Source organism: Podarcis erhardii (genome assembly GCF_964252035.2).
Source record: "Podarcis erhardii genome assembly, chromosome: 3".
Taxonomy (NCBI): domain Eukaryota; kingdom Metazoa; phylum Chordata; class Lepidosauria; order Squamata; family Lacertidae; genus Podarcis; species Podarcis erhardii.
In genome coordinates this window covers 106466540-106491186 of record NC_138507.1, presented here as the reverse complement: position 1 = coordinate 106491186, position 24647 = coordinate 106466540, and the positions used below count along the sequence as shown (strand labels likewise).

Sequence of the window (24647 nt, the reverse complement as noted above, 5' to 3'; positions counted from 1 at the left end):
TCTTCCTAATGTTTAGGTGGAATAGGGTCCTCTCTTGAAACCCTTGACAAACTATAGCTCCCAGGATTCTTTGGGGGAAGCCACGGCGGTTTAAGGGGGACTTTCTGATCGTCAGGTCGGCGGTTCGAATCCCCGTGGCGGGGTGTGCTCCCGTTGTTCTGTCCCAGCGCCTGCCAACCTAGCTATTCGAAAGCACCCCCGGGTGCAAGTAGATAAATAGGGACCGCTTACTAGCGGGAAGGTAAACAGCGTTTCCGTGTGCTGCGCTGGCTCGCCAGATGCAGCTTGTCACGCTGGCCACGTGACCCGGAAGTGTCTTCAGACAGCGCTGGCCCCCAGCCTCTTAAGCGAGATGGGCGCGCAACCCCAGAGTCTGACACGACTGGCCCGTACAGGCAGGGGTACCTTTACCTTTTTTACCTTTATGGCGGTTTAAAATGGTACGATACCACTTTAAAGGCATAGTGCAGATGGGGAAAGAGACTTGCTTGGCTTGTACTTGCTTGACTAGTTTTTGTTTTTTTCACAGAAACGTGGTTCACACATTATGGGACCGTGGGTGTCTTTTGCCCTTCAACAGCCTTGAGCAATTGGGACGAATGTTCACAATTCTTCACAGGCAAAGTTCAAGCAAAAAGTTTAGTTAATTATTAAGCATATTGAGGCATGCTGCATTTAAGTTTTTGCTGAACAGCACTTGCTCATTTCCTGCTCTTGCACACAGCACAAATCCCTTCTGTTTTCTTTCTGTAGAATGTATGGCAACAATTCCCAGAGCTACAATTAAGAGAATAGTTTTAACTATCAATCCCTCTTCTGAGGGAACTCTACAAACTGTAGCTCTGTGAGGATACCAGTACCCTCTTGGTACTTTTAACAAACTATAGATCCCATGATTTTGGGGGGAAGCCATGGCTGTTGGTATGATACTGTTTAAAATGTACAGGGCAGATGGGCCTAGCACAGCTAGCCCTCTGGGTCAGTGGAGTGAAATCCTATGAGGAAAAGTTGACGTTGTTGGATCTGTGTAACCCAGAGAAGCAGGACAGCTGAGAAGGAGCATGATAGCAGCCCTCTTCAAATCCCCAGAGGGCTGCCACATAAAAAAGAGCAAAGACTGGTACAGTGGTACCTTGGGTTACATATGCTTCAGGTTACAGACTCCGCTAACCCAGAAATAGTACCTCGGGTTAAGAACTTTGCTTCAGGATGTGAACAGAAATTGTGCTCCGGCGGCACGGCAGCAGCGGGAGGCCCCATTAGCTAAAGTGGTGCTTCAGGTTAAGAACAGTTTCAGGTTAAGAATGGACCTCCGGAATGAATTAAGTGTTCGGGTAATTAGGCGTGACGTGGCTAATTACTTTACGATCCCAATTAGCCCTTTACAGCGGTCCGGTGCGCTTCCTCAAGCTGCGCTAATCTGCTCCTTGCCGTCACGCCTTGCAGAGTAAAAACACAGCGGAAAAAGCTGCTGCTGCTGCTTAGGTCCAGACAAACACACATCAGGCACTTGTGTGTCCATTTATCAGTTCTTTATTGCAGCAGAATATTTACAGCTCGGCATTTCTTAGACATACACTCCAGGGCTCCTCGCAGCCATTGCAAACTGCTTCCTTCTCCTTCAAAGACAAAGGAACAGTGAGAAAAACTCCTCCCACCTTCCAAACCTAACGTCAGAATGTGAGGCATCACTCAGATCTTAACCCTGTAAGTTCTGAATCCCAACATTAAGTACTTAACCCGAGGTACCACTGTACTCCTCTCCCCCAGAGGGACAAATGGACTTCAGTTACAGGACAATATATTTTGGTTGAACCCAGTGCTGGAAACTCAGATACCAAATGGCTGCTTAAACCAGGGCTACCGTCACCAAAACAGAACGCCTAATAAAAATAAATATACTCCCAAAGATGCTATTCCTATTTCAGACAGCACCTATAGTTAATGATATTCAAAATTCTAAGGAATGGCAGAAAGATCTATCTTAAGTTTATTTGGCAGGGAAGAAAACCCAGGATGAAACATAAAATTATAATTGACACCAAAGAGAGAGGTGGTTTTGCCCTCCCTGACTTACAATGATACTTTGACGCATCATGTTCATGCTGGTTGAAAGAATGGATCTTACTAAAAAACAGCCACCTGTTAGACCTGGAAGGGCATGATCTAAAATTTGGACGGCATGCTTTTCAAACTACGTAATCAGGAAAAATCTCTTTAGAGCAGTGTTTCCCAACCGGTGTTCCGCGGCACACTAGTGTGCCGCGGGACGTCGGCTGGTGTGCCGTGGGAGGGAGGCGGGCGAGTCGGGCGGCGAGAGGCGGGGCGGCGGCGGCGAGCACACGCGGGGCGGGGAGCGAGCTCCCTCCCACATCCCATCGCCCCGTGCTCCGCGCTGGTGTCCGCAAGCCTTGCGCACCCGGGGGATCTCCCCCCGGGAGCGCAAGGCTTGCAGGCAGCAGCCTGCAGTGCGGAGCACGGGGCGCCCTCCAGAGGACGCCCCATGCTCCGCGCTGGTGTCCGCAAACCTTGCGCACCCGGGGGATCTCCCCCCGGGAGTGCAAGGCTTGCGGGCAGCAGCCTGCAGTGCGGAGCACGGGGCGCCCTCCAGAGGACGCCCCGTGCTCCGCGCTGGTGTCCGCGAGCCTTGCGCACCCGGGGGATCTCCCCCCGGGAGCGCAAGGCTTGCGGGCAGCAGCCTGCAGCGCGGAGCACGGGGCGCCCTCCAGAGGACGCCCCGTGCTCCACGCTGGTGTCGGCCAGCCTTGCGCACCCGGGGGATCTCCCCCCGGGAGCGCAAGGCTTGCGGGCAGCAGCCTGCAGCGCGGAGCATGGGGCGCCCTCCAGAGGACGCCCCGTGCTCCGCGCTGGTGTCCGCAAGCCTTGCGCACCCGGGGGATCTCCCCCCGGGAGCGCAAGGCTTGCGGGCGTCAGCTGGCAGCGCGGAGCACGGGGCGCCCTTCGGAGGACGCCCCGTGCTCCGCGCAGGTGTCCGCAAGCCTTGCGCACCCGGGGGATCTCCCCCCGGGAGCGCAAGGCTTGCGGGCGTCAGCCTGCAGCGCGGAGCACGGGGCGCCCTCCAGAGGATGCCCCGTGCTCCGCGCTGGTGTTGGCAAGTCTTGCGCACCGGGGGATCTCCCCCCGGGAGCGCAAGGCTTGCGGGCAGCAGCCTGCAGCGCGGAGCACGGGGCGCCCTCCAGAGGATGCCCCGTGCTCCGCGCTGGTGTTGGCCAGCCTTGCGCACCCGGGGGATCTCCCCCCGGGAGCGCAAGGCTTGCGGGCGGCAGCTGGCAGCGCGGAGCACGGGGCACCCTTCGGAGGACGCCCCGTGCTCCGCGCTGGTGTTGGCCAGCCTTGCGCACCCGGGGGATCTCCTCCCAGGAGCGCAAGGCTTGCGGGCGGCAGCTGGCAGCGCGGAGCACGGGGCGCCCTTCGGAGGACGCCCCGTGCTCCGCGCTCGTGTTGGCAAGCCTTGCGCACCCGGGGGGCGCATGGGGCGCCCTGAAACAGAGGGTTCCCCATGCTGCGGACTGTAGCCTGCCGCCGGACGCGCGGGGCGCCCTGAAGCAGAGCGCCCCTCGCGCCAGGCAGACATGGGCCAGCCCCACAAGCTCGGGGGACAGCGGGGAGGCGCAGCACCGCCATCCCACTGTTCCCCGACCTGGTTTTTTGGGGGGGAAATAAAGGAAAAAAAATTTTCCTTTATTTCCCCCCTCAAAAAAGTAGGTGCGTCCTATGGGACGGAGCGTCCTATGGGACGAAAAATATGGTACTTACTATTTCATAATAAAGTAATTATAAAATACTTTCTTTGTGTTTATTTGATTCCTATTAAAGAGAGTTACTTTATATATAGTCAATATAGGCACAGAGTTAATTTTTTAAACAATTTCTAATGGTGGTGTGCCTCGAGATTTTTTTCATGAAACAATTGTGCCTTTGCCCAAAAAAGGTTGGGAAACACTGCTTTAGAGTATGGGGGAAATATAAAAACCTATTAGAAAGGAAAACACTGATGTGGCTGTCACCAACAGAAGCCCTGGCAAGGGGGAAAAAATAACATACAGACAGACTGGAGTCTGCTGCTGGAGAGACTGGAGAGACCTGCTAATTGTCACTGGGGACGATTACAAATTGAAAGAGTATGGAGAGATAAAAGATCATGTGACAGATTGGTTATGTTTATCAACAGTTGAGTGCGATATTTGTTGTTGTTTAGTCGTTTAATCGTGTCCGACTCTTCGTGACCCCATGGATCAGAGCACGCCAGGCACTCCTGTCTTCCATTGCCTCCCGCAGTTTGGTCAAACTCATGCTGGTAGCTTCGAGAACACTGTCCAACCATCTCGTCCTCTGTTGTCCCCTTCTCCTTGTGCCCTCAATCTTTCCCAACATCAGGGTCTTTTCCAGGGAGTCTTCTCTTCTCATGAGGTGGCCAAAGTATTGGAGCCTCAGCTTCAGGATCTGTCCTTCCAGTGAGCACTCAGGGCTGATTTCCTTCAGAATAGTGCAATATTTAAGCTTGATTAAAAAATACGGATTTGCAGAAAAGAATTCGCAGGTTGAAAAGGCGCTATTAGCAACCAGGGTCAAGATATTATCTAAAATGTATAACTTATTACTTGAGTGGGATACATGGAGGCAGGCTGTGTTTGGGAGAGGGCAGTGCCCCATTTGCCCCAATGGCCCAGCCTTCACTGAGGTCCCTTCCAAATCTGTGATTCTTTGCAAAGTCGCCTCCCCTGTCAACACCCTCAAACCATCTGATAATCTGTATTCCATCACCCAGTGTAGACAAAGGCAAGATGCTGTAGGTAAGGGGGAATGTTGGAACAAAAAACTTGACCAAACCGTGTGTCTTAATTTGCAGGTCCTGTTGAAGTGAAACAAGAAGCGAAGAGATTCAACTCGTTGGCACCCGTAAAATCACCCTCACCTTTAAAGGACTCGAATGGCGCACACCGATTTCCCCGCTTCTTGGAGGTCAGGATAAACAGCACTCCCACAATCTATGCACCAACACGTCCCGTAGACTCCAATACTGTGAAAATGAATAAGCTCACGTCTACGGAAGGCAAATCTGCTCACCCTCTTGGGTCGTTTAAGTTCAACCCTACAGTAGGAAGTATCGTGGTTGCTGAGCACATGGACATAAAGTTTAATTGCTCTATCAGTGTTCCTAAATGGCTAATCAACCACGACTCGGTGCTCATTTCCTTGTGGAAGAATGGGAAGGAGCTCGTTGGTGCTGATAGGATAGCCAGCCAGTATTTTCAGTTTGATGACAATGAAGTGACCACCATGATATCTACTTTCAAGTAAGTAACCTCTGTACAGTTAAAAAGTCCGGTCAGCAGCTGCTTAATATCTTGAAAATATGGAAAAGCACGAGTTAGAATCGTAAAGCCTCAGGAGACTTAGGACATGAGTAGAATGTGTGCGTTTATTTAAAATGCATCTCTGGGTTATTTGTGGGGCATAGGAATTTGTTCATTACAGTGGTACCTTGGGTTACATACACTTCAGGTTACATACGCTTCAGGTTACAGACTCTGCTAACCCAGAAATAGTACCTCGGGTTAAGAACTTTGCTTCAGGATGAGAACAGAATTGTGCTCTGGCGGCACAGCAGCAGCAAGAGGCCCCATTAGCTAAAGTGGTGCTTCAGACTAAGAACAGTTTCAGGTTAAGAACGTTCCTCCAGAACGAATTAAATACTTAACCCAAGGTACCACTATATATTTTTTTCAAAATATAGTCCGGCCCCCCACAAGGTCTGAGGGACAGTGGACCGGCCCCCTGCCGAAAAAGTTTGCTGACACCTGATCTACCTGAAGTGTAACAAATGCCTGCATTGATGCAATTTGGGCACTTGCTGGAAACTCTCTATTTTTCTTGCGCCTTGACTGGCCACTCCATGGCCCAGTAAGGTCACTAACACCAACAGATTGAACCCACGTAACCTTAACATGGCCTATTAGTTTGTTTGGATGCAAAGGCAGGCTTTTTCACCAGTGTTGTATTTAAGCATTCTATGGGATGCTGCATCTTAATTGGCATTCCGCCGGCCTCCGAAGATGCACCTGTTTACGCTGCTGATGTCTTTACCATCAATCAATCAATCATTTTATTTGTATACCACCTTTCTAAAGTTAAAACCGTGTTCAAGGCAGTTTATAGCATATAAAAAAATTACATAACTGCAGACATAACAATAGTAGTCATAAAGAATAAACAAAATATCAAACTGAACCAAACCAACCAAATTGAACAATTTCCACATAAATCATCAGATACAAAATAGAGATACAAAAATTTCCCAGAGACAACCACTCACCCACAACAAAACTCCAGCCCTGTCCAAGATTCTGTTCAGCAGTCTCATATTTTGTAGCTGGAGTCAGTCAGGGCCTTACCCTTCCAGGCCAGGTGGGAAAAGGCCTGCAAAAGAAGAGAGCGGGTCTTCCAGGACTCACAGCCAAGAGCCTGCTGTTTTTTATTGCTGTGCTATTTTATTGCACATTTTAATCATGGGCAGTTATATTTTAATGTTTCAATTGAATCGTTTTATTGTGTATTTTAATTATGGTATATTTTAATTATCCCATAATTTAACAATTGTGTGCAATTAACTTTTATGTCTTCTTGGCACTCGGTAGTATTAAATAATAATAATACCATCCATTGGTTTCTTATTAACTTACTGGCCATTCTATTTTGAACTGCAATTTTATTGTTCTTTTTTTTTGGGAGGGGGGATACACAGTTTTCTTACTGTGTATGAATGGTGGAATAGAAATGTTTTCTAAATAAAAAACCAAAATTTTAAATCTTTTCCCCACTCTCCCATGCAGTATACCCAATGTCCTACGCTCTGATAACGGGTCCTACACCTGCAAACTGAAAGTCAACAGCGAAGAAATCATGTCAGATCCTATTTTGGTTCTGTTGGAAGGTATGCTTAGTTTTGAAAGAAAGCACTTGATAATGTAAAACTGTGGATGAATAGCTAGCTTGGGAGATTTTGTATAACAAATATGAGAGTGACTATTCCGAGAGAACTGGAAGGAAAAAAATGAACTAAACGCAGAACTAATCTGGGAAATTGCAGAAAAACCTGGAGGAAGATGCCATTTTCAGGCAATTTCCCCCCATTATCTTCCGGCAAATCCACATGGCGTAGCCTACAAAGGTCAGTAGATCGCCCCGATCCTGTGGAGAAACTTTTTGAGGAGTAAAGGGATCTGCAAGAGGGAGAAGGGGAGAGAAAAGACGCCTTGTATGAACGGTCTTCCGTTTGCAACCCATGTTACATTCAAAAAGGCAAATGCATATACAGTATTTTATCCATCTGCTTCCAGAACAGAGGGCAGGCATCCTTGTTTCAACTGCACGATCGCCTGGTCAGTGTTGCCTCCTGGCTTCTCACTTTCCCTATGCCCAGGTAGTCAGGATCATGCTGCAATCCATACCTGGGAGTGTATTTCCTTCTTGAGTAGAAGTGCACAGAGTTGTGCCGTCAGAGGCAGAACCGTGTTTTCTGGACAGTTCTCTCGTGCTTGTGAACTGTAGTGGGGCTTCCTCGAGGAAACCCTCTCTTTAGACCAGGGATAAGGAATCTGGGACTCTTTCCATGCAGTGGTAAATTTTGAAGTGTTGGGAGCAAATCACAGTGGCTTGCATACGGGAGTACACAAATTTGGGGTGCTCCATTGATCTCAGTGGTGCTTATTTCTGATTCCACAGGGTCGACTTGTCAAATGCTTTAGCAAAAGATACATCATCAGTTCGCGTTTCTAATTAAAAGCTTTCTTGCAAAAGAAGTATTACCATTCAAAATGGTAGGGGGCAGGGGGACGCCCATCAAAGAAAAGGAAAGAAGTGTCCACCTCGTACTCTAGTTATCTCTCGCTGGACTACTGCAATGTGCTCTATGTGGGGCTACCTTTGAAGGTGACCCGGAAACTACAACTAATCCAGAATACGGCAGCTAGGCTGGTGACTGGGAGCAGCCGCCGAGACCACATAACACCGGTCTTGAAAGACCTACACTGGCTCCCAGTACGTTTCCAAGCACAATTCAAAGTGTTGGTGCTGACCTTTAAAGCCCTAAACGGCCTTGGTCCAGTATACCTGAAGGAGCGTCTCCACCCCCATCACCCAGCCCTGAGGTCCAGCACCAAGGGCCTTCTGGCAGTTCCCTCGCTGTGAGAAGCCAAGTTACAGGGAACCAGGCAGAGGGCCTTCTCGGTAGTGGCACCCGCCCTGTGGAATGCCCTCCCACCAGATATCAAAGAGAAGAACAACTACCAGACTTTTAGAAGACATCTGAAGGCAGCCCTGTTTAGGGAAGCTTTTAATGTTTAATGGGTTATTGTATTTTAGTGTTCTGATGGAAGCCGCCCAGAGTGGCTGGGGAAACCCAGCCAGATGGGTGGGGTATAAATAATAAATTATTATTATTATTTGTCTCTTTCTCTCCCTTCCTTTATGCTAAAGCCTCATTATCACTTCGGTTCACTTGCCAGAGGAGCAAGGAGGGTCTGCCAGTTGCCCTTGACTCTCCGGCAGATGACATAATTGCTCTTGCTCTGAAAAAAAAACCAGGATACACACACACACCCAGGTTCCAGATCTGAAGTTTGCCATGATGGGATCATCCCTACTGATCTGTGTTATTACAATTTGCTCTTTGGAGTTTGCACTTGGTCTCTTAAGTCTGCCTAACCATCCTTTCTCTCCTGTTGCGTGGCAGGACTGCCGTATTTCATTAAGCAGCCCCAGGGGCTGAACGTGACCCGGAACACACCCTTCAATCTCACCTGCCATGCTGTGGGGCCCCCGGAGCCCATTGCAATTCACTGGCATTGGAACAGCAGCCAAATTACTAAGAAAGCTGACATTTCTCCTTCTGTCTTGGCCATGCCAGGTGAGCCGAATAGTTTTCGAGACAAGTCCCTTTGATGGGCTCTTGTGTCTTTAGTTGGTATGTTGAAGAAGGAATTTCATCAGGTGTTGCTTGCTGTGCATTAAAGATGCAGGAGCTCTCTGTAACCATGCCATCGAAATACTTTGGACCACAGCATCCAGCATCCCTGACTGTGGACCATTTTATCTGGGCTTCTGGGAAGGCTCTTCTAGAGAGCTATTGCTGGGGGGAAAGGAGGAGCCCTTGTGGCATTTTTTCCCCTTGAGATAGCCACAATTTCCTTGGTTTAAGGGATTGTTATAATGGGTGTGGTCGCTTCAAGTGGCTTATCTGGTTCTTACCAAAGCCTTTGAGAAAATTGTTTCAGTATTGCAGAATGTGGTAGGCATTTCCTTTTTTTTTAACCATTTTAAAATAGCTTAGCTAATTTTCTCAGTGAAGTCACTTTCAAGGTTTGAGAACTTGAAAAGAGAAAGAAGACGAGCTCCAGTTAACCAGGGATTGCCTTAGATTGCAGTGTTTCTTTTGAGCTTTACTTTCTGCTGACCTGAATGAAATCTCGCCTCGTTCCATGGCCGCACGTCTTGTTTTCTGAAGCGAGCTGCTGCTTATCTTGCTTGGCTTTCAGCCAAAGGCCTTGCAAACTGCATGCTTGGGAAATCTGAGGTTCTGCAGAAATTTATTAGGAGTTGCAGGAAGAAGGTTGGAAACCTCACATCAGTAACAGCTGTTTGGCAGTCGAAGAAACTGCCTTGGCACAATGGTGAGGGCTCTCCATACTGGAGGTATTAAGCAGGGGCTGAGCAGTCGTATTTCAGGGGTGTTGTAGCTGCGCGATAACTCCAATGACCTGAAGGCTGGACTAGATGACAGCAAGGAGCCCAGCTCTAGCTTCCTGTGCTTCTATCAGCCTTGTAAATTAAACTTACCAAAGTTACTAGCCTGCCAAGACACTAGTCTGTGTTTCCATGCTGGTCATTAAGGAGAACTTTATCCAACATGTAAGTGCAAGCTGCTAGCCTCTTAGCAGGCTAATTTAAAAATTGCCTTCTTCCAAGGTGGAGGAGGGATGGGTGGATTAAGAAATGAAATCAATCAGAATTTAAGGCAACGTTAAATTATCTAACTTTGGGTACATGATTCCAAGTGTGGTATTTTAATCTTCCCATGATTCAGCTGGAATGAGGAGAACGTTCCGCTGAGTTATCCCTGGAGAGATACAGATTTTTGGCAGGGGGGGAAAGTTGCAGACCTTAAAACATCAGGAAAACTCCTGCTGTTTAAGCTCTGCAAAGTTTTTCTTCCTTGGTTGTTGTTTTTAAATAAGTAAAAGAAGGAAGTTGTCTTTTTAAAAATCAGGTCATCCCAGCCATCTACAAATAACTCTGTCCACCCACCAGCCAGACTGCAAAGCACTTCCCACAGGAGAAGCCACAAGGCGAATTCTGCCAAGCCTTGCTGCTTGTTCAGCTCACATCAGTTTCAGCAAGTGCTTGGATGGAATAAGGCCCCGCTAAAAGGGAGGGCAACAAGAGGGCTGGGTGGATCACATTGTGCCTGCGAAGGACAAGTTGTTCTTTTTACACCCAAGCAACATAAAAAGGGGGGGCGGAATCCTCGCTTGTCTCTTCTGCTTTTGGCTTTGTTGCTTCTAAAGAAGTGAATCTTACCTCTGCCCAAAGCCAGAGCCTTCCATCTTAGGTGGAACTAGGTTGGCCAGATGGGGGGGGAAAGACAAGGCTTCTGCACCTTTAATAGCTGGCTACCTGGTGAACATCCATTTTCTGCACACAACTATTAAAGGTACAAGAGCCCTGTTCTCTTTTCCATCTGGCCACCCTAGGTAGAGTTTAAAGTAGAATGAATGAACGGAAAAGCAGTGGTTATACAGTGGTATCTTGGGTTACATACGCTTCAGGTTACATACGCTTCAGGTTACAGACGCCGCTAACCCAGAATTAGTACCTCGGGTTAAGAACTTTGCTTCAGGATGAGAACAGAAATAGTGCTCTGGCAGCAGCAGGAGGCCCCATTAGCTAAAGTGGTGCTTCAGGTTAAGAACAGTTTCAGGTTAAGAACGGACCCATGGAATGAATTAAGTACTTAACCCAAGGTACCACTGTAGTAGGGACGCGGGTGGCACTGTGGGTTAAACCACAGAGCCTAGGACTTGCCAATCAGAAGGTCGGCAGTTCAAATCCCCATGACAGAGTGAGCTCCCATTGCTCAGTCCCTGCTCCTGCCAACCTAGCAGTTTGAAAGCACATCAAAGTGCAAGTAGATAAATAGGTACCGCTCCGGCGGGAAGGTAAACGGCGTTTCCGTGCGCTGCTCTGGTTCGCCAGAAACGGCTTAGTCATGCTGGCCACATGACCTGGAAGCTGTACGCCGGCTCCCTCGGCCAATAAAGCGAGATGAGCGCCGCAACCCCAGAGTTGGCCACAACTGGACCTAATGGTCAGGGGTCCCTTTACCTTTACCTTTTACCACTGTAGTAACAAAAAACTTGTATTGCCCTTTCTACAAGCCCAAGTGTCTAAAAAACACATATTCGAGTGCAGATTGGAAGAATGTCTGACTATAGTCAACTCCTGAGTAAGTGTGTATAGGATAGCCTTACAATACAATCCTATGCAAGTCTACTCAAAAGTAAGTCCCATTGCATTACAGGCAGCTCACTTGGGCAGAGGGGAATCCCCTTTCCTTCTGCCTTCAGAAAACCCAGTCAGCAAGCCCTGGTTTAGGGGTGTAATCCTGAAATGCGAAACCAGTGGCCCTCCAGATATTATTGGACTCCAACCCCCTTCAGACTTAGCCAGCATGGCCAATTGACAAGGAAGATGGCAGTCGTGGTCCCAATAAGGTATGGTAGCCCACAGCCCCTCCCCTGCCTGGTGTAACCTCTGCTTTTGTCCTCTCCTGCTGTTTGGGACTCCTGCCAGCTAGTCTATAACATGGATAGGCAAATTAAGGCCCGGGGGCCGGATCTGGCCCAATTGCCTTCTAAATCCGGCCCACAGTCGGTCCATGAATCAACGTGTTTTTACATGAGTAGAATGTGTGTTTTTATTTAAAATGCATCTCTGGGCTATTTGTAGGGCATAGGAATTCGTTCATCCCCCCCCCAAAATATATATATATATAATCCAGCCCCCCACAAGGTCTGAGGGACAGTGGACCGGCCCCCTACTGAAAAAATTTGTTGACCCCTAGTCTATAACATCTGGAGGCTACCAAGCTGGGGGATGCTGCTGCTGTAAAAGCAACCGAGCTGCCAGTGCGGTGTAGTGGTTAAGAGCGGTAGACTTGTAATCTGGTGAACCGGGTTCGCGTCTCCGCTCCTCCACCTGCAGCTGCTGGGTGACCTTGGGCCAGTCACACTTCTCTGAAGTCTCTCAGCCCCACTCACCTCACAGAGTGTTTGTTGTGGGGGAGGAAGGGAAAGGAGAATGTTAGCTGCTTTGAGACTCCTTAGGGTAGTGATAAAGCGGGATATCAAATCCAAACTCTTCTTCTTCCTCTCTTATTCACTGACGGTTTGTCAGACATTCTCCATTTCATGACTTTGTTCTCCGCTTGGCCATATCTACAGCAGACAGCACGGACAGGTTTTTAAATAGCTCCGTCAAAGTGTTCAATCACTTCTTTGGCAAAGGGAAATAATTTTACGAAAAGAAAAGAAAATGAGCCAGTCTTTCCCACAGAGAATCTCCCTTGCGGTTAGCAAAGTGCCACACTTGAGATGTTTATCCAAATCGTCACAAACAACACCTGGGAGTCGGGTTTCTTTCTGTGGTCTTGTGTTCATGAAGGAAGCTGAGTTGGAGGAGAAGTGGTTTCAATGGCTTTTTCTTTCTTCCTCTATCACATTCCTGTTGGCCACCTTGCTGAGATTCTCGTTTTGTTCTGCCTTACTTTGATTTTATGATTTATCACCTTGTTTTAATTGGGCTGCAGGTCTGAACGAAACTGCCATTTTCCACTGCGAAGCTCATAACGTGAAGGGTGTGGCTACATCGACGGAAGCCCGAATCAATATAAAAGGTCAGCGATAAGTATGACATGAGCTTGATTGTTCCCGCTAAAGCCTTGCTGGTGCACGCCTGTAATTCTTGACTGCTTCCAACTTGCTCAGGTTCAGATATTCTGTGATGAGCACAAGGGGAGTGTTGAGAACCTGCCTGTATATTAGTGGGAAGCTACGCAGCCAATTTCTGGACAGCATTTGTTCTGCGTGATTTCTCAACAATTGTCGTTAGCGATGAGGTAGAGCCTGAAAGATGATTCAGACTGAAATTTGCAAATCTGTCATTATGACCCCAACATTCAGATGGAAAAATGCACCTTTCGTAGTAGGCCCAAACACTATCTTAAAATGCCTGCTGGAATAAGTTATTTTTTAATTATTGAACAGCATTTTTGCATCTATCTTCCCTAAGACACATACCTTTAAAAATCTTTGTTGGAAGCCACCCAGAGTGGCTGGGGAAACCCAGCCGGATGGGTGGGGTACAAATAGTAAATAATAATAATAATAATAGTTGTTGTTGTTGTTGTTGTTGTTGTTAGCATGCTAATAGAGACATATTTGTACGCTGCATTTGCTTGGGGAACTGCCACCACAAAATTTGGAAGAGTGACCATTTAGAATAGCTGTGTTTCAGTTTGTGCACTGTTTCGGGAAGAGCAATTTAGGGAATTTAGGGTTAAAAGGCAAACAGGTTTGCCCCAGGTTTGCATGTAGCAGTGATGAAGGCTCCAGGAATCTCCTACAGTGATGGAGCAATGGAGTCTCAGGTCCTTTTGAGTCTTCTACAGTGGAGTCTTCTGAGTCAGAGGGTACAACTGCTACATGCTCAGGCCAAGGAAGCATCAGACCTGAAGGTTTGACTGATAGCAGGAGTCTGGGGGCTAGTCCTGCATGCCTTTCCTCTTGAGGTTCGGGGTCCTCACCTCCATCACCCAACGGAGAGGAATCCTCGTCCCTGACCCTGCATGTGCTTACAGCCATGTCAAGGCGATGATTCTCACTGCCTCTGCCCGTGCAATGTTTGGAGAAACCTCTAGGTCAGAGCTTTCCAAACCTTTCATGTTGATGACACACTTTTTAGACATGCATCATTTCACGCCACAGTAATTCAGTTTTACTAGCAGACCGGAGGATAAACTAACCCCTTTGCAGCCCCGGGAGGAGTGCCGGGAGCGTTTGCACAACGCACCTACACACTGCAGCCGACACACTAATGTGTCACAACACACAGTTTGGAAAGCTCTGCTCTAGGTCCTATTTGGCTCTCATTGATGTCATTGGAAGCATGATGGAGGTCTGTTGATTTGGGATGGACCTGAATATCAAATAGATTGATTTAAATTCATATATTTTATCTGTTATGATTGGCCCCAATTTACTTTGGGCAGAAGTGGATCCTTTTGTCCCTGATTGACACACATTGTAGGGGACTTTACGTAGCGGGAGAGATTTTTTTTAAGATCCTGGGATAAATGCTCAAGTTTTAGATAGGTAGCCGTGTTGGTCTGCCATAGTCAAAACAAAATAAAAAAATTCCTTCCAGTAGCACCTTAAAGACCAACTAAGTTAGTTCTAGGTATGAGCTTTCGTGTGCATGCACACTTCTTCAGATCTGAAGAAGTGTGCATGCACACGAAAGCTCATACCTAGAACTAACTTAGTTGGTCTTTAAGGTGCTACTGGAAGGAATTTTTTTATTTTGCTCAAGTTTGTTAAGGTATTCCATTTAGCAGCAGCCTAATGTAAAAATAAAAATCCCCTTTCTTTTCCTTTGTTTGTTCTCCATGGATCTTCCTAGATTTAGGACTCAGAAAGAACACAGTTTACTTCTAAATAAGGCAAATTGTTATTTTGGGTCCTGAACAGAGATCATACTTAGCTCTGCTTTGCTATGTCTCTTGCAATGTGTTCCAAAAATAGTTCATAATTCTGTAATTCCTCAAATGGTCAACTAATAGTTATTCCATTATTTCTTTCCAACCAGTTCCACGCGTCATAAAACAGATTTTGAAATTGCGTGATTTTTTTCCCATGGAACCAAAGGCACAGATCCTTATGGATTCTCATCATTTTTACAAGGGATTCTCTCAAACCCACATTTATAGGTTGATTGTTTTGTGATTGGTTGTTTTTGTTGTCATCGTATTTAAAACCATAAATATCTGTAAATTGGATCAGTGGTTTTGTGGTACTGTCAAGCACCAGATCTTTGATTTTTTTACTGCATGTAAACTTTAATTTGATGCTGGCTTTTTGGGGGTGGGGAACCTTGAGAAAAACCACACAAATCTGTATTTATCCTAATAGATCTGACTATTACCCAGATTTAACAGCAAAAAGCAAGCAATAGGTCTGTGTATGCACACAATATTTCTCTCTCTTTCTTTCTCTCTCTCTGACTCTCTTTTCTCCCTGTCAGAGTAGTGGTGACTCAGGGGAAGGGGGAGAGAAGCGATTGGAGTAGGGGGTTGTTGCCCAAAACACTCTCTCAAGACTCCAAATGTGTTCAAGGTTGGTGATCCCTGAATAAACTGGTTGCCAAGCCTTTTTTAAAAAACCAACAACACTCTTGTTTGCTCGAGACGGATTGGCTTTTGGCTTGGATAACACTGTTTCTATTATTTTTCTAAAATTACTTGTGTTTCTAGCTTGCTCTGGGAGCTAACAGCAACTTAAAAATAAAACTGTATAACTCAAAATTCATTAAAACCAGACTGTGACAATGTGTAGATGTATAGTCAGGAGCAATGTGTGTTTGTGGGAGCAGATGTTCCTGCACTGTCCCTTCAGTGCCTTGTCTGGAACACTCATACAGAAGAGACTGACACTTATTTAAAGTCCTTTATGGGATCTTTCCCCTTCGTAGCAGAAGAGCAACACTTAAGGTGAAAACCAGAGTCCCAGGTAGTGGTCAGGATGCTGCAGAGCTCAGACTTAACCCTGTGGCTGTAGTGTCATCTTCACCCATTTTTCTTAACGGTGCTTTGAAGCTGCAAAATCAGACGTGGGGTACCAGTTGTGGCTGGACTAAAACTCTCATTATCCCTGATCTTTAGCCATGCTGGCTGACATGGGTGGGCACTGAAGTCCACCCTCTGGAGGGCCACAGATTTCTCAAACCTGAGCTAGAGTGTTGCGCTTAGACTCCAGAGACGTGGGTTCAAATCCCTGCAGGCATAAGCACTTAAGAAGACCCCTGCAGGATCAGGCCACTGACTCATTTAGTCTAGCATCCTGTTCTCACAGTGACCTGAATGCAATAGCACTCTCCTTTCTGCAACGGTTGTGAGTAAAAAAGTGTGGGGTGTGTGCTTGACAGGTGGGGATTGGGGGGGGGGGCGGATCACGTAAACTTACCCTGAGCATCATGGAAGAAGGGAGAGGAACATATACAAACACAACATCATATTATACCTGAAGGAACGTCTCCATCCCCTTCGTTCTGCCCGGACACTGAGGTCCAGCGCAGAGGGCCTTCTGGTGGTTCCCTCACTGCGAGAAGTCAAGTTACAGGGAACCAGGCAGAGGGCCTTCTCGGTAGTGGCGCCCGCCCTGTGGAACGCCCTCCCACCAGATGTCAAAGAGAAAAACAACTACCAGACTTTTAGAAGACATCTGAAGGCAGCCCTGTTCAGGGAATCTTTTAATGTTTAACAGACCACTGTATTTTAATACTTTGTTGGAAGCCACCCAGAGTGGCAGGGGAAACCCAGCCAGATGGGCGGGGTATAAATAATAAATTATTATTATTTTATTATTATTACTAAATGTCTTTTTTGGCTGCCATCCTAAGCACACTGCCAGACTCTTAAACCCCACGGAATACAGTGGAACTTGATTTTGAGTAAACCGGCATATAGGATAGCGGGCACTGTCTGGTCATAATTTGGCAAGTGGATGGCTTGGCCATTTTTATTTCTGCCCCCTCCCCAAAGCTTAAAATGGAGCAATTCTGATGGTTTTGCATGGTGTCCAGAAGGCCTGGCAATGGTGTGTGTGTGTGTGTGTGTGTTGTGCTGGCTGCCATATTCAAGCACTATTGCTGAAGATCTTGCTCTTTCTAATGCAGGAATCCCTTCCCCTCCTCTTGAGGTGCAAGTGAGGAGCAGAACAGCTCACACGATAGCAGTGTCCTGGATCCCAGGCTTTGATGGCTATTCGCCTTTGAGCCGCTGCAGAGTTCAGGTATGCCTTTATGCGTTGTTCAGCATTTGTGTGGTTGCTTTTACCTGATGTTTCATATGGTACTTCCAGTGCCGTCATATATACAAATCTCCTCAGAAGTAAGTCCTGTTGAGGCTTTCTCCCAAGCAAGTGAGCATAAGGTTGCAGTCATTGGTACTTCCCTGCCCTCTGTTGCAAGGCTGCAGAATATGGCGGCATGTGGCAATTCTTCTGGGTGCACTGCTGCAAATCAGGATTTCCCTGCGTGTCTTAGTTTGCCTTCCTGCAAAGGGAAGCTTGAAAACAGAACTAGTGTTATGCAGAAGGGAAATATATCTAGACCCTGCGATGGTCACCAACCATTTGGACCTTGATGTGGTTTGTCCTTTCGGCCTGTTCTTCGTGTTCATCTTTTGGCTGGACAGGAAATGATACTTTGCATTTTTTTAGCATTAAGTATGATTTTTACTGTTTGGGTTATTTTATTTTATTGTTTTGGGGGTTTTTTGTAAGTCGCTTTGAGGCTCTTTTTAAAGCAATGAATAAAATTGAAAATAAAGAATCAGCTGCTTCTCCTCTGTTAACCTGGGTTCCTGGAAGCCAGGCTTGGCTAAAGGAAGAGAAAGCAAAGGGTGAATGGAAAGAAAAAGAGAGAGTCGCCTTCCTCATTGCTCAGAGTAATATGCACAACTGGCATTTTCAGTTCTTCTTAAAGAGAATTCTGGGTGGCACATGTAGGAGGAACTCCGATCAGAGTTCATAAGTGAGTCATCTGAGCTACCGAGGTCCAGGTGGCTGTTGTCAATTTTATGAGTTCAGGGTACAAAAGCCTGGCGTCAACTCCTTCAGTGTCTGCCTGCAAGAAATTAAACAGCAAGCGTCTGGTGATGACTGGCTCAGTCACCCAGGTGAAACGGCAACACAGCTCCCTTTGAGTTCATTGATTTACTTACATTCGTAGTCCGCCCTTTCCGTCAGGCTTGAGGGGGGGGGACAAGAGCAGAAGATCCCAGCGCAACAGAATGAAACCTTGCTGTCTCACAAGTCCTTTGCAGACCTAACCCAAAGCATTGAGGGCCAGCCCAAACAGGTAGACCTCAAAATACTCCTGAAATGTGCTCAGAGGGGCGAGTTTCAGGTGCAAAGGGGTTCTATATCTGGGACAGGCACACGCAATGCCTCTCTCTTGCCCTTGCTCTCAGGAGCTGATACGTAAGCTTTTTGCAAACATCCATTACAGGTGTAACTGACGGCACAGTGGAAAGAAACAAGGTGGCACTTGCTAGCTTGGCTTTCAAACTCCACATGCTCTAGGCATCCTTTGTGCCAGTGTCTATGTGCATACACCCAAAGGCTGCCTATGCACAAACTGCCCTGGTCAACAGTATGGGTCGGGATTGTATAGTTACTGGTGCCAGATTTTGGGAGGCACAGCTATAAGATGATGGTAGTTTGCAAGCGGAAGAACCCAGGTTCAGTTGCATCCCTGGGAGAGAAACCTGTCTAACACTCTGGAGAGCTGCTGCCAGTCTGTGTAGGCAGTATTGAGCTAAATGGTCTGACCTGGTGTCAGACAGCTGCCTATTCTTTTATGATACTGTACAGAAAACACTTTGGATCTCCTTTTCCCAGGAGATCAGATGAGGTCCCTTCTTTTTAATGCTTTTCCTGGAAGCAGAAACCTTTTCGTTTGCCAAGTTGTTGAACGTGTGCAGGGTGTCTGTGTGTTTTCCTGTTGCTGTTCTTAAATGTTTAACTCTGGGTTTTATGGCAATGAGTTTAGGTTTTATTGCATGTCGCCTTGAGTGCCCTCTGGCTGGGATGGTGGCTGGAGAAAAAAACAACAAGGTTGGATCCTGCCCCTCCTGTGAATTCTGCCTTAACTATTTCAACTTTCAAAGATCTTGTTGTACCGGCAAAACGTTCTGCAGTTTGAAAATGAAGTTATCAAGCGAGGCACCGTCTGCTTAAGCATTTGACACATTTCACAGTAACGCTGAACGCAATTTATCTCGCTTCCCTTCGGTCACGCCGTGTCAAATGAACAGAACTGTGTGGATGTTGGAGCGCAGCCAAATAGTTTTGGTATCTAAGCGGTTGGCGTTTGGGGTTTCTCAGAAGCTACCGGCTTCACAATAACAGTTTGTGCATCCTAAATTCCTGGGGGGGGGGAGGGTATTTGTGGGCTGCCATCCTCCACATGGTTCAACAACTTGCATCCCGTTGATTTCTGGGGGGTGGAGGCAGCCTGTATATTAGGGCTGCAGCCCCTAATGTAGCTGTTGAATGCTGAAGCAGGGGGTGTTTGCTTGTTTATTTCGCCTGGAGAAATGGGATACGAGGAACAACACTCTTGCCATCCAGCGTTTATGACCTCAAAAACACAAGGATGCATCAGTTATTTTGTTGCTGCCATTTCAACCCACACTTCCCCCTATAAAAGAGCACAGAGCAGTGCAGAAGTTTTTCCCCATATCCTCACAATGACCCTGCAAAGTAGGTTAGGCTGAGAGCAGATAACCGGCCAACTTTGCAGCTGGACAGGGATTGTGAACTAAGTCTCCCTGCTCCGTTTAACATTCTGCTCTTTACATTATGCTGCTGGTGGCAATCCACATCCCATGGAAGCTGCTAGTTCAGGCAACAAAACACCTATGCATGTTCTGAGTGGTCGGGAGGACTGATCGGAGTGATCAGGAGTGGTTGGACTGATTTGCTGCTGGAGATGGGGAAAAGGGTGTTTCAAAAGCATGCTAGCGATTGCCAGAAAAGCAACAGGATTCTCCGGTTTAAGGCAATAAGCTACAGAGCCACAACTTCATTAGTGTCCAGCTGCGCATTTATACACAAACTCAAGTAACTGCATCCTAACAGTATCTGTTAGGGTCTGAAGAAGTGTGCATGCACATGAAAGCATATACCAAGAACAAACCTAGTTGGTCTCTAAGGTGCTATTGGACATTTTTTATACAGCGGTACCTATGGTTATGTACTTAATTCATTCCGGAGGTCCGTTCTTAACCTGAAACTGTTCATAACCTGAAGCATCACCTGAAGCTAATGGGGTCTCCTGCTGCCGCTGCACCGCCACTGCATGATTTCTGTTCTCATCCTGAAGCAAAGTTCTTAACCTGAGTTAGTATTTCTGGGTTAGCGGAGTCTGTAACCTGAAGTGTATGTAACCCGAGGTACATATTTCGACTGCATCCCAACAGCGCTGTTTTATTCTTTTCTTTATTAAAAAAATATTTCTTCAAGGGTGATTTTGACTAGGAGAACAGCAGCAAGGTGGCAGGTACGTGTTCCCTTGATTCTTTCCTCACCACTATCGTTTCTGGCAGAAAACATTTTTGGAAAACAGAAAAATGGGGCAAGGCTGTAACTCAAGAGAAGGGCACATGGGATGGTATTCAGCTCAGTTTTACTCTTGAGTAGTCCCACTGAAATTAGTGGACCTAATAGACTCGTGTTCATTAATTTCAACGGGTCTACTCTGAGTACAACTTAGTTGAATACCACCTGTGCTTTGCAAGCAGGCAGTTCATGCTTCAGTTTCTGGCATCACCTGGCAGGACTGGGAAGGGACTGTGGCCGTGACCCCGAAGAGCTGCTGCCAGTCAATGTTGACAATATTAGCTCAATGGACCAAGTAGATCCCTATGTAAAGGGATGGAGAAAGCATCATTTTCCATTCTTCCCTGTATTTGTCACATGCACCACCGCTTCCATTCTGCTGCAGTCCGCCTTCTGCCACAAACTATGCTGTTCATCTCGCTGCCCGATGTTGGTGAAATTATGCAACCCACTTAATTTCGTTGTTCCACTCCGTTCATTTAAATGCAAAGGAAACTCGATGCAAATGGCAGGGGGCTAAAATTCAATGGTGTATTGTTTGCAGACCAAAAGCAACAGCAAGAGTAAATATTCGCTGGGTTGATTTCCATTCTGGACATTGGATGAATAAGTGATTTCTGCTCTCGTTTCCGTCAGAATCTGCCAGCATCCCTAGGTTCTGTGCAGAACAGAGAAAAATCCCAGGCAGAGATCCGTTGCAGAGCCACAAGATCTCATGGATTAGTGACCGAGCAACACCTTCTGAAACTGCCACGATTGGCTAAAACAGGTCACAAGGACTCTTGGCTGGAAGCCACAAGCCCATTGCTCCCTGTTCTTTCCATGGCTGGTTGTAGACCAATGGAAATCCCCAGGATGCAGGCAGAAACCCAACGTCCGGGGCAATGCAGGGGTGCAGAGTCACATCCGCACAGCAGGCCGCCCTTTGTGATCATGCTCCGCTTTTAAATAATTGTTTCATTCAGCTGAGGAAGTGCCCTTACATGCAGATAACTGGGCAGCATCAGGATTTCCTCTAGCTGGGTCTTGTTCCTAAGAAAGGTCAGGGCATTCCCCCCCCCCCCTTATCTCATTTTGCACAGATGTATTCCTTCTAGTGCCGAAACATAAAAGCATCTGTGAGCCTGGTTACTGCGTTTCCTATGTGATATTTCCACAGTATCAGCTTAAGCAGCACCAGTTGCCTTCTGGAAACTCTAATAAGCTGCTTTTGTGAGTTGCGGTGGGTGGACCAGGAACAGGGTGATGCCTTTCCTTTCTCGATGTTGTCACGTCAATGGTATTTGATGCTGCATTCCTGCTGAAACTCCAGAAATAGATTGGAAAAGAATAATATTTTTAAAGAAACCCTATGACTTAATATTCTGTAACTGGCCACTTTACAGATAAAGGAACAGGATTTCTGAATTCAAGAGCATTCAAAATCCCCAAGGCAAGACCGCTTTTAGAGCTCTTAGCATTTGATTCAATACCAGGCCAGAATTACTATGGTGTTGATGTTTTTAAAAGGCGGTGTGGTGTGTCATTTGGTTTGGTTCCTTTCCCTGGACCAAATGGCCTCAGACACCTTTGGGAACACAAGAGCCAGTAAGGTGATAGCAAACGAAATACACCAAAAACAGGAACAGCTGGTTTTGATTACACTTGTGTATTTGCCTGCCAGAGCATCTGGTAGCATCAAGGACTGCTTAATTTTCATTTTCTGTCTGCTGGTGTGCAGCACTGAAGTGAATGCTGCCAGAGATGAGACTAGCTTTGAGCAATACAGGCAGGGAGAATGAGACTGGGTTTTGCAAAAAGAATTTTTTTAAAAAAATTAAGATAAATGTGCCACGCACAATGTAAAGGTAAAGGTAAAGGGACCCCTGACCGTTAGGTCCAGTCGTGGCCGACTCTGGGGTTGTGGCACTCATCTTGCTTTATTGGCCGAGGGAGCCGGCGTACAGCTTCCGGGTCATGTGGCCAGCATGATTAAGCCGCTTCTGGCGAACCAGAGCAGCGCACGGAAACACTGTTTACCTTCCCACCGGAGCAGTACCTATTTATGTACTTGCATTTTGACGTGCTTTCGAACTGCTAGGTTGGCAGGAGCTGGGACTGAGCAACGGGAGCTCACCCCGTTGCGGGGATTCAAACCGCCGACGTTCTGATCAGCAAGTCCTAGGCTCTGTGGTTTAACCCACAGCGCCACCCACATCCCTTGTACAACATACTTGGCTTGTTTTAATGATAATTTGAGAGGGGCAACAAAACAGAGAAAAATGGTTTTCCACTGAGGGTGAAGGTAAGAATCATTGCCTTGACTTTTATTTGACTGCAGGTGGGAAATCACATGGCTAAATACAAAGACTAAATGTCTTTGCAAAAACAAACAAGCAGACACCCTGCACACAAAAAGATAGCAGGTCAGGGATGAGGGTTCTACTTTCTCCCTGCCATCCTTATTTTCTAGCTGCAGGGATTTGTATGTTTTTTTTCTCTCTGGACACATCTAGTCACATAAGCTCTCACTATGAAGATTTGCAGCTCATTTTATGACTCAGGTGAGAGCTAGGCCTAGGCAGATTCAGGAATTTCTAGTTGCTTTCCCTCTTCACATGAGTAACACATGGAGAAAATTTGATTTGACACCAAATGTGTTTCTGAAGCTTGTGTTGGGCCTTGAAACCTCTCTTCCTCTCGCCTTGGGCACTTCCTGTAACTCTGTGGAAAGGAAAGTTTCCCCATGAGCTCAGCCCAGAGCCATTCCTTGCCGTTCAACATGCTTATTTTCTGTGGTGATAGGACGGGCTTGCCACTTCTCTTCTTGCAAATTACACAGGGCTGTTGGCAGATAATTGTGTCTGTAGCTTTGGAACTCCTTGCTGAATCATCTTTGCCTTAACCATTTTTGTTCTTCATTTCAGGTGACGGATGCTTTTGCACCAAGCAATGCCTCTGTGTTGGTTTTCAACACTTCTGTGCCCCCTCATCTGTACCGTATTCAGAATCTGGGGGCCATGAAGGATTATAACATCCGTGTTTCTTGTATGAACGAAGTAGGCTGGTCTGCCTTCAGCCCGTGGATAACTGCCAATACAACAGAAGGAGGTAAGTAAAACAAACTATTTCAGGGTTAGCAAAGTCTGTAACCTGAAGCGTCTGTAACCCGAGGTACCACTGTACTGTCAATTAGGATAGCGGCTGCTGCATGGGAATGTAGTTGTGTGAATGTTATGGGCGCCTATTGGACAGCGCCAGTGACATCACTGATGATGAGCAACGCACCCACCCACCCTGCTCTCGTATCTGTGCCATTTTCTTAGCAGATGGGTATTCACTTTCTGTGCCACTCAAGCAGTGCATGTAGCCCTTAAAAAAAAAATTAAGAGTGGAAGACACTAGCAAGCCCTACATACCCTGTGCCTATCTTGTGATCTACATATGTTTGTTTTTGTCATGTTCTTTGAATGCTGTATGCTCCCACCCAACAATTCTGCAGCTTGCATCTTCCCAAAGTCAACAAAATGGGGAAATGACCAGCCTTCTGTTTTTCCACTGTGTGTTTTTCAGCTCCCTCTGCTCCGCCTGGGAATGTCACGCTCTCCGTCAATGAGTCCAGCTCTTCTGTGATCGTCACGTGGATAAAGCCTCCCTCTGCACAGATGAACGGTGAACTTCAAGGCTACAGCATCTCTCATGTGTGGCAGAATTCAGAGGTGTTTGTAAGTATTGAAACAATGCCTTCATTCACATGTCACCCTAAACAATGGTTAATGATAGCCAAGATTTTTAGACCAACAGGAAACCTTGGTTTGCCAAGCATATTTGAATTGTATTTTATAAACCATAGAGAAGCAGTAAGGCTGGGCCCAATGATCAACTATGGTTTGCTAAACTATGGTTTATAAACTATGGGTTAGTGTTACATGCAAACCAGGCCAGTGAACAACCCAGGTTCCTATTGACCAGAGCTTTTAAAGTTATTTTGAACACTGATTAAGGGAAATGCAGGTACTGATGTATCGCACAAATGCAACTAAGGCAGAGTGGTGAATTTGCTCAGGGAAAGGGATGTTCCTTCTGCAAATGGCCCCAGATATTTAGCAGCAGTTAAGAGATTGAGGTGGCAGTCCTACACTCACTTTTCTCATGGTTAGTCCTGCTGAACTCAGTAAGAATGTATTTCTA

General features: G+C 46.7%; 1 protein-coding gene across 3 annotated transcripts in view; it reads left to right on the top strand.

Moving 5' to 3' along the window:
• The window catches only part of MERTK (MER proto-oncogene, tyrosine kinase), a 53459-nt gene that overhangs the window by 3863 nt on the left and 24949 nt on the right, over positions 1–24647 (top strand). For all 3 annotated transcript variants that reach the window (XM_081854532.1, XM_081854533.1, XM_081854531.1), the window contains exons 2-8: positions 4871–5318; positions 6855–6955; positions 8756–8929; positions 12887–12973; positions 17029–17144; positions 23384–23567; positions 24030–24181. In XM_081854532.1, coding sequence (XP_081710658.1) covers positions 4871–5318; positions 6855–6955; positions 8756–8929; positions 12887–12973; positions 17029–17144; positions 23384–23567; positions 24030–24181 — 1262 coding nt within the window. The remainder of the gene's footprint in view (positions 1–4870; positions 5319–6854; positions 6956–8755; positions 8930–12886; positions 12974–17028; positions 17145–23383; positions 23568–24029; positions 24182–24647) is intronic.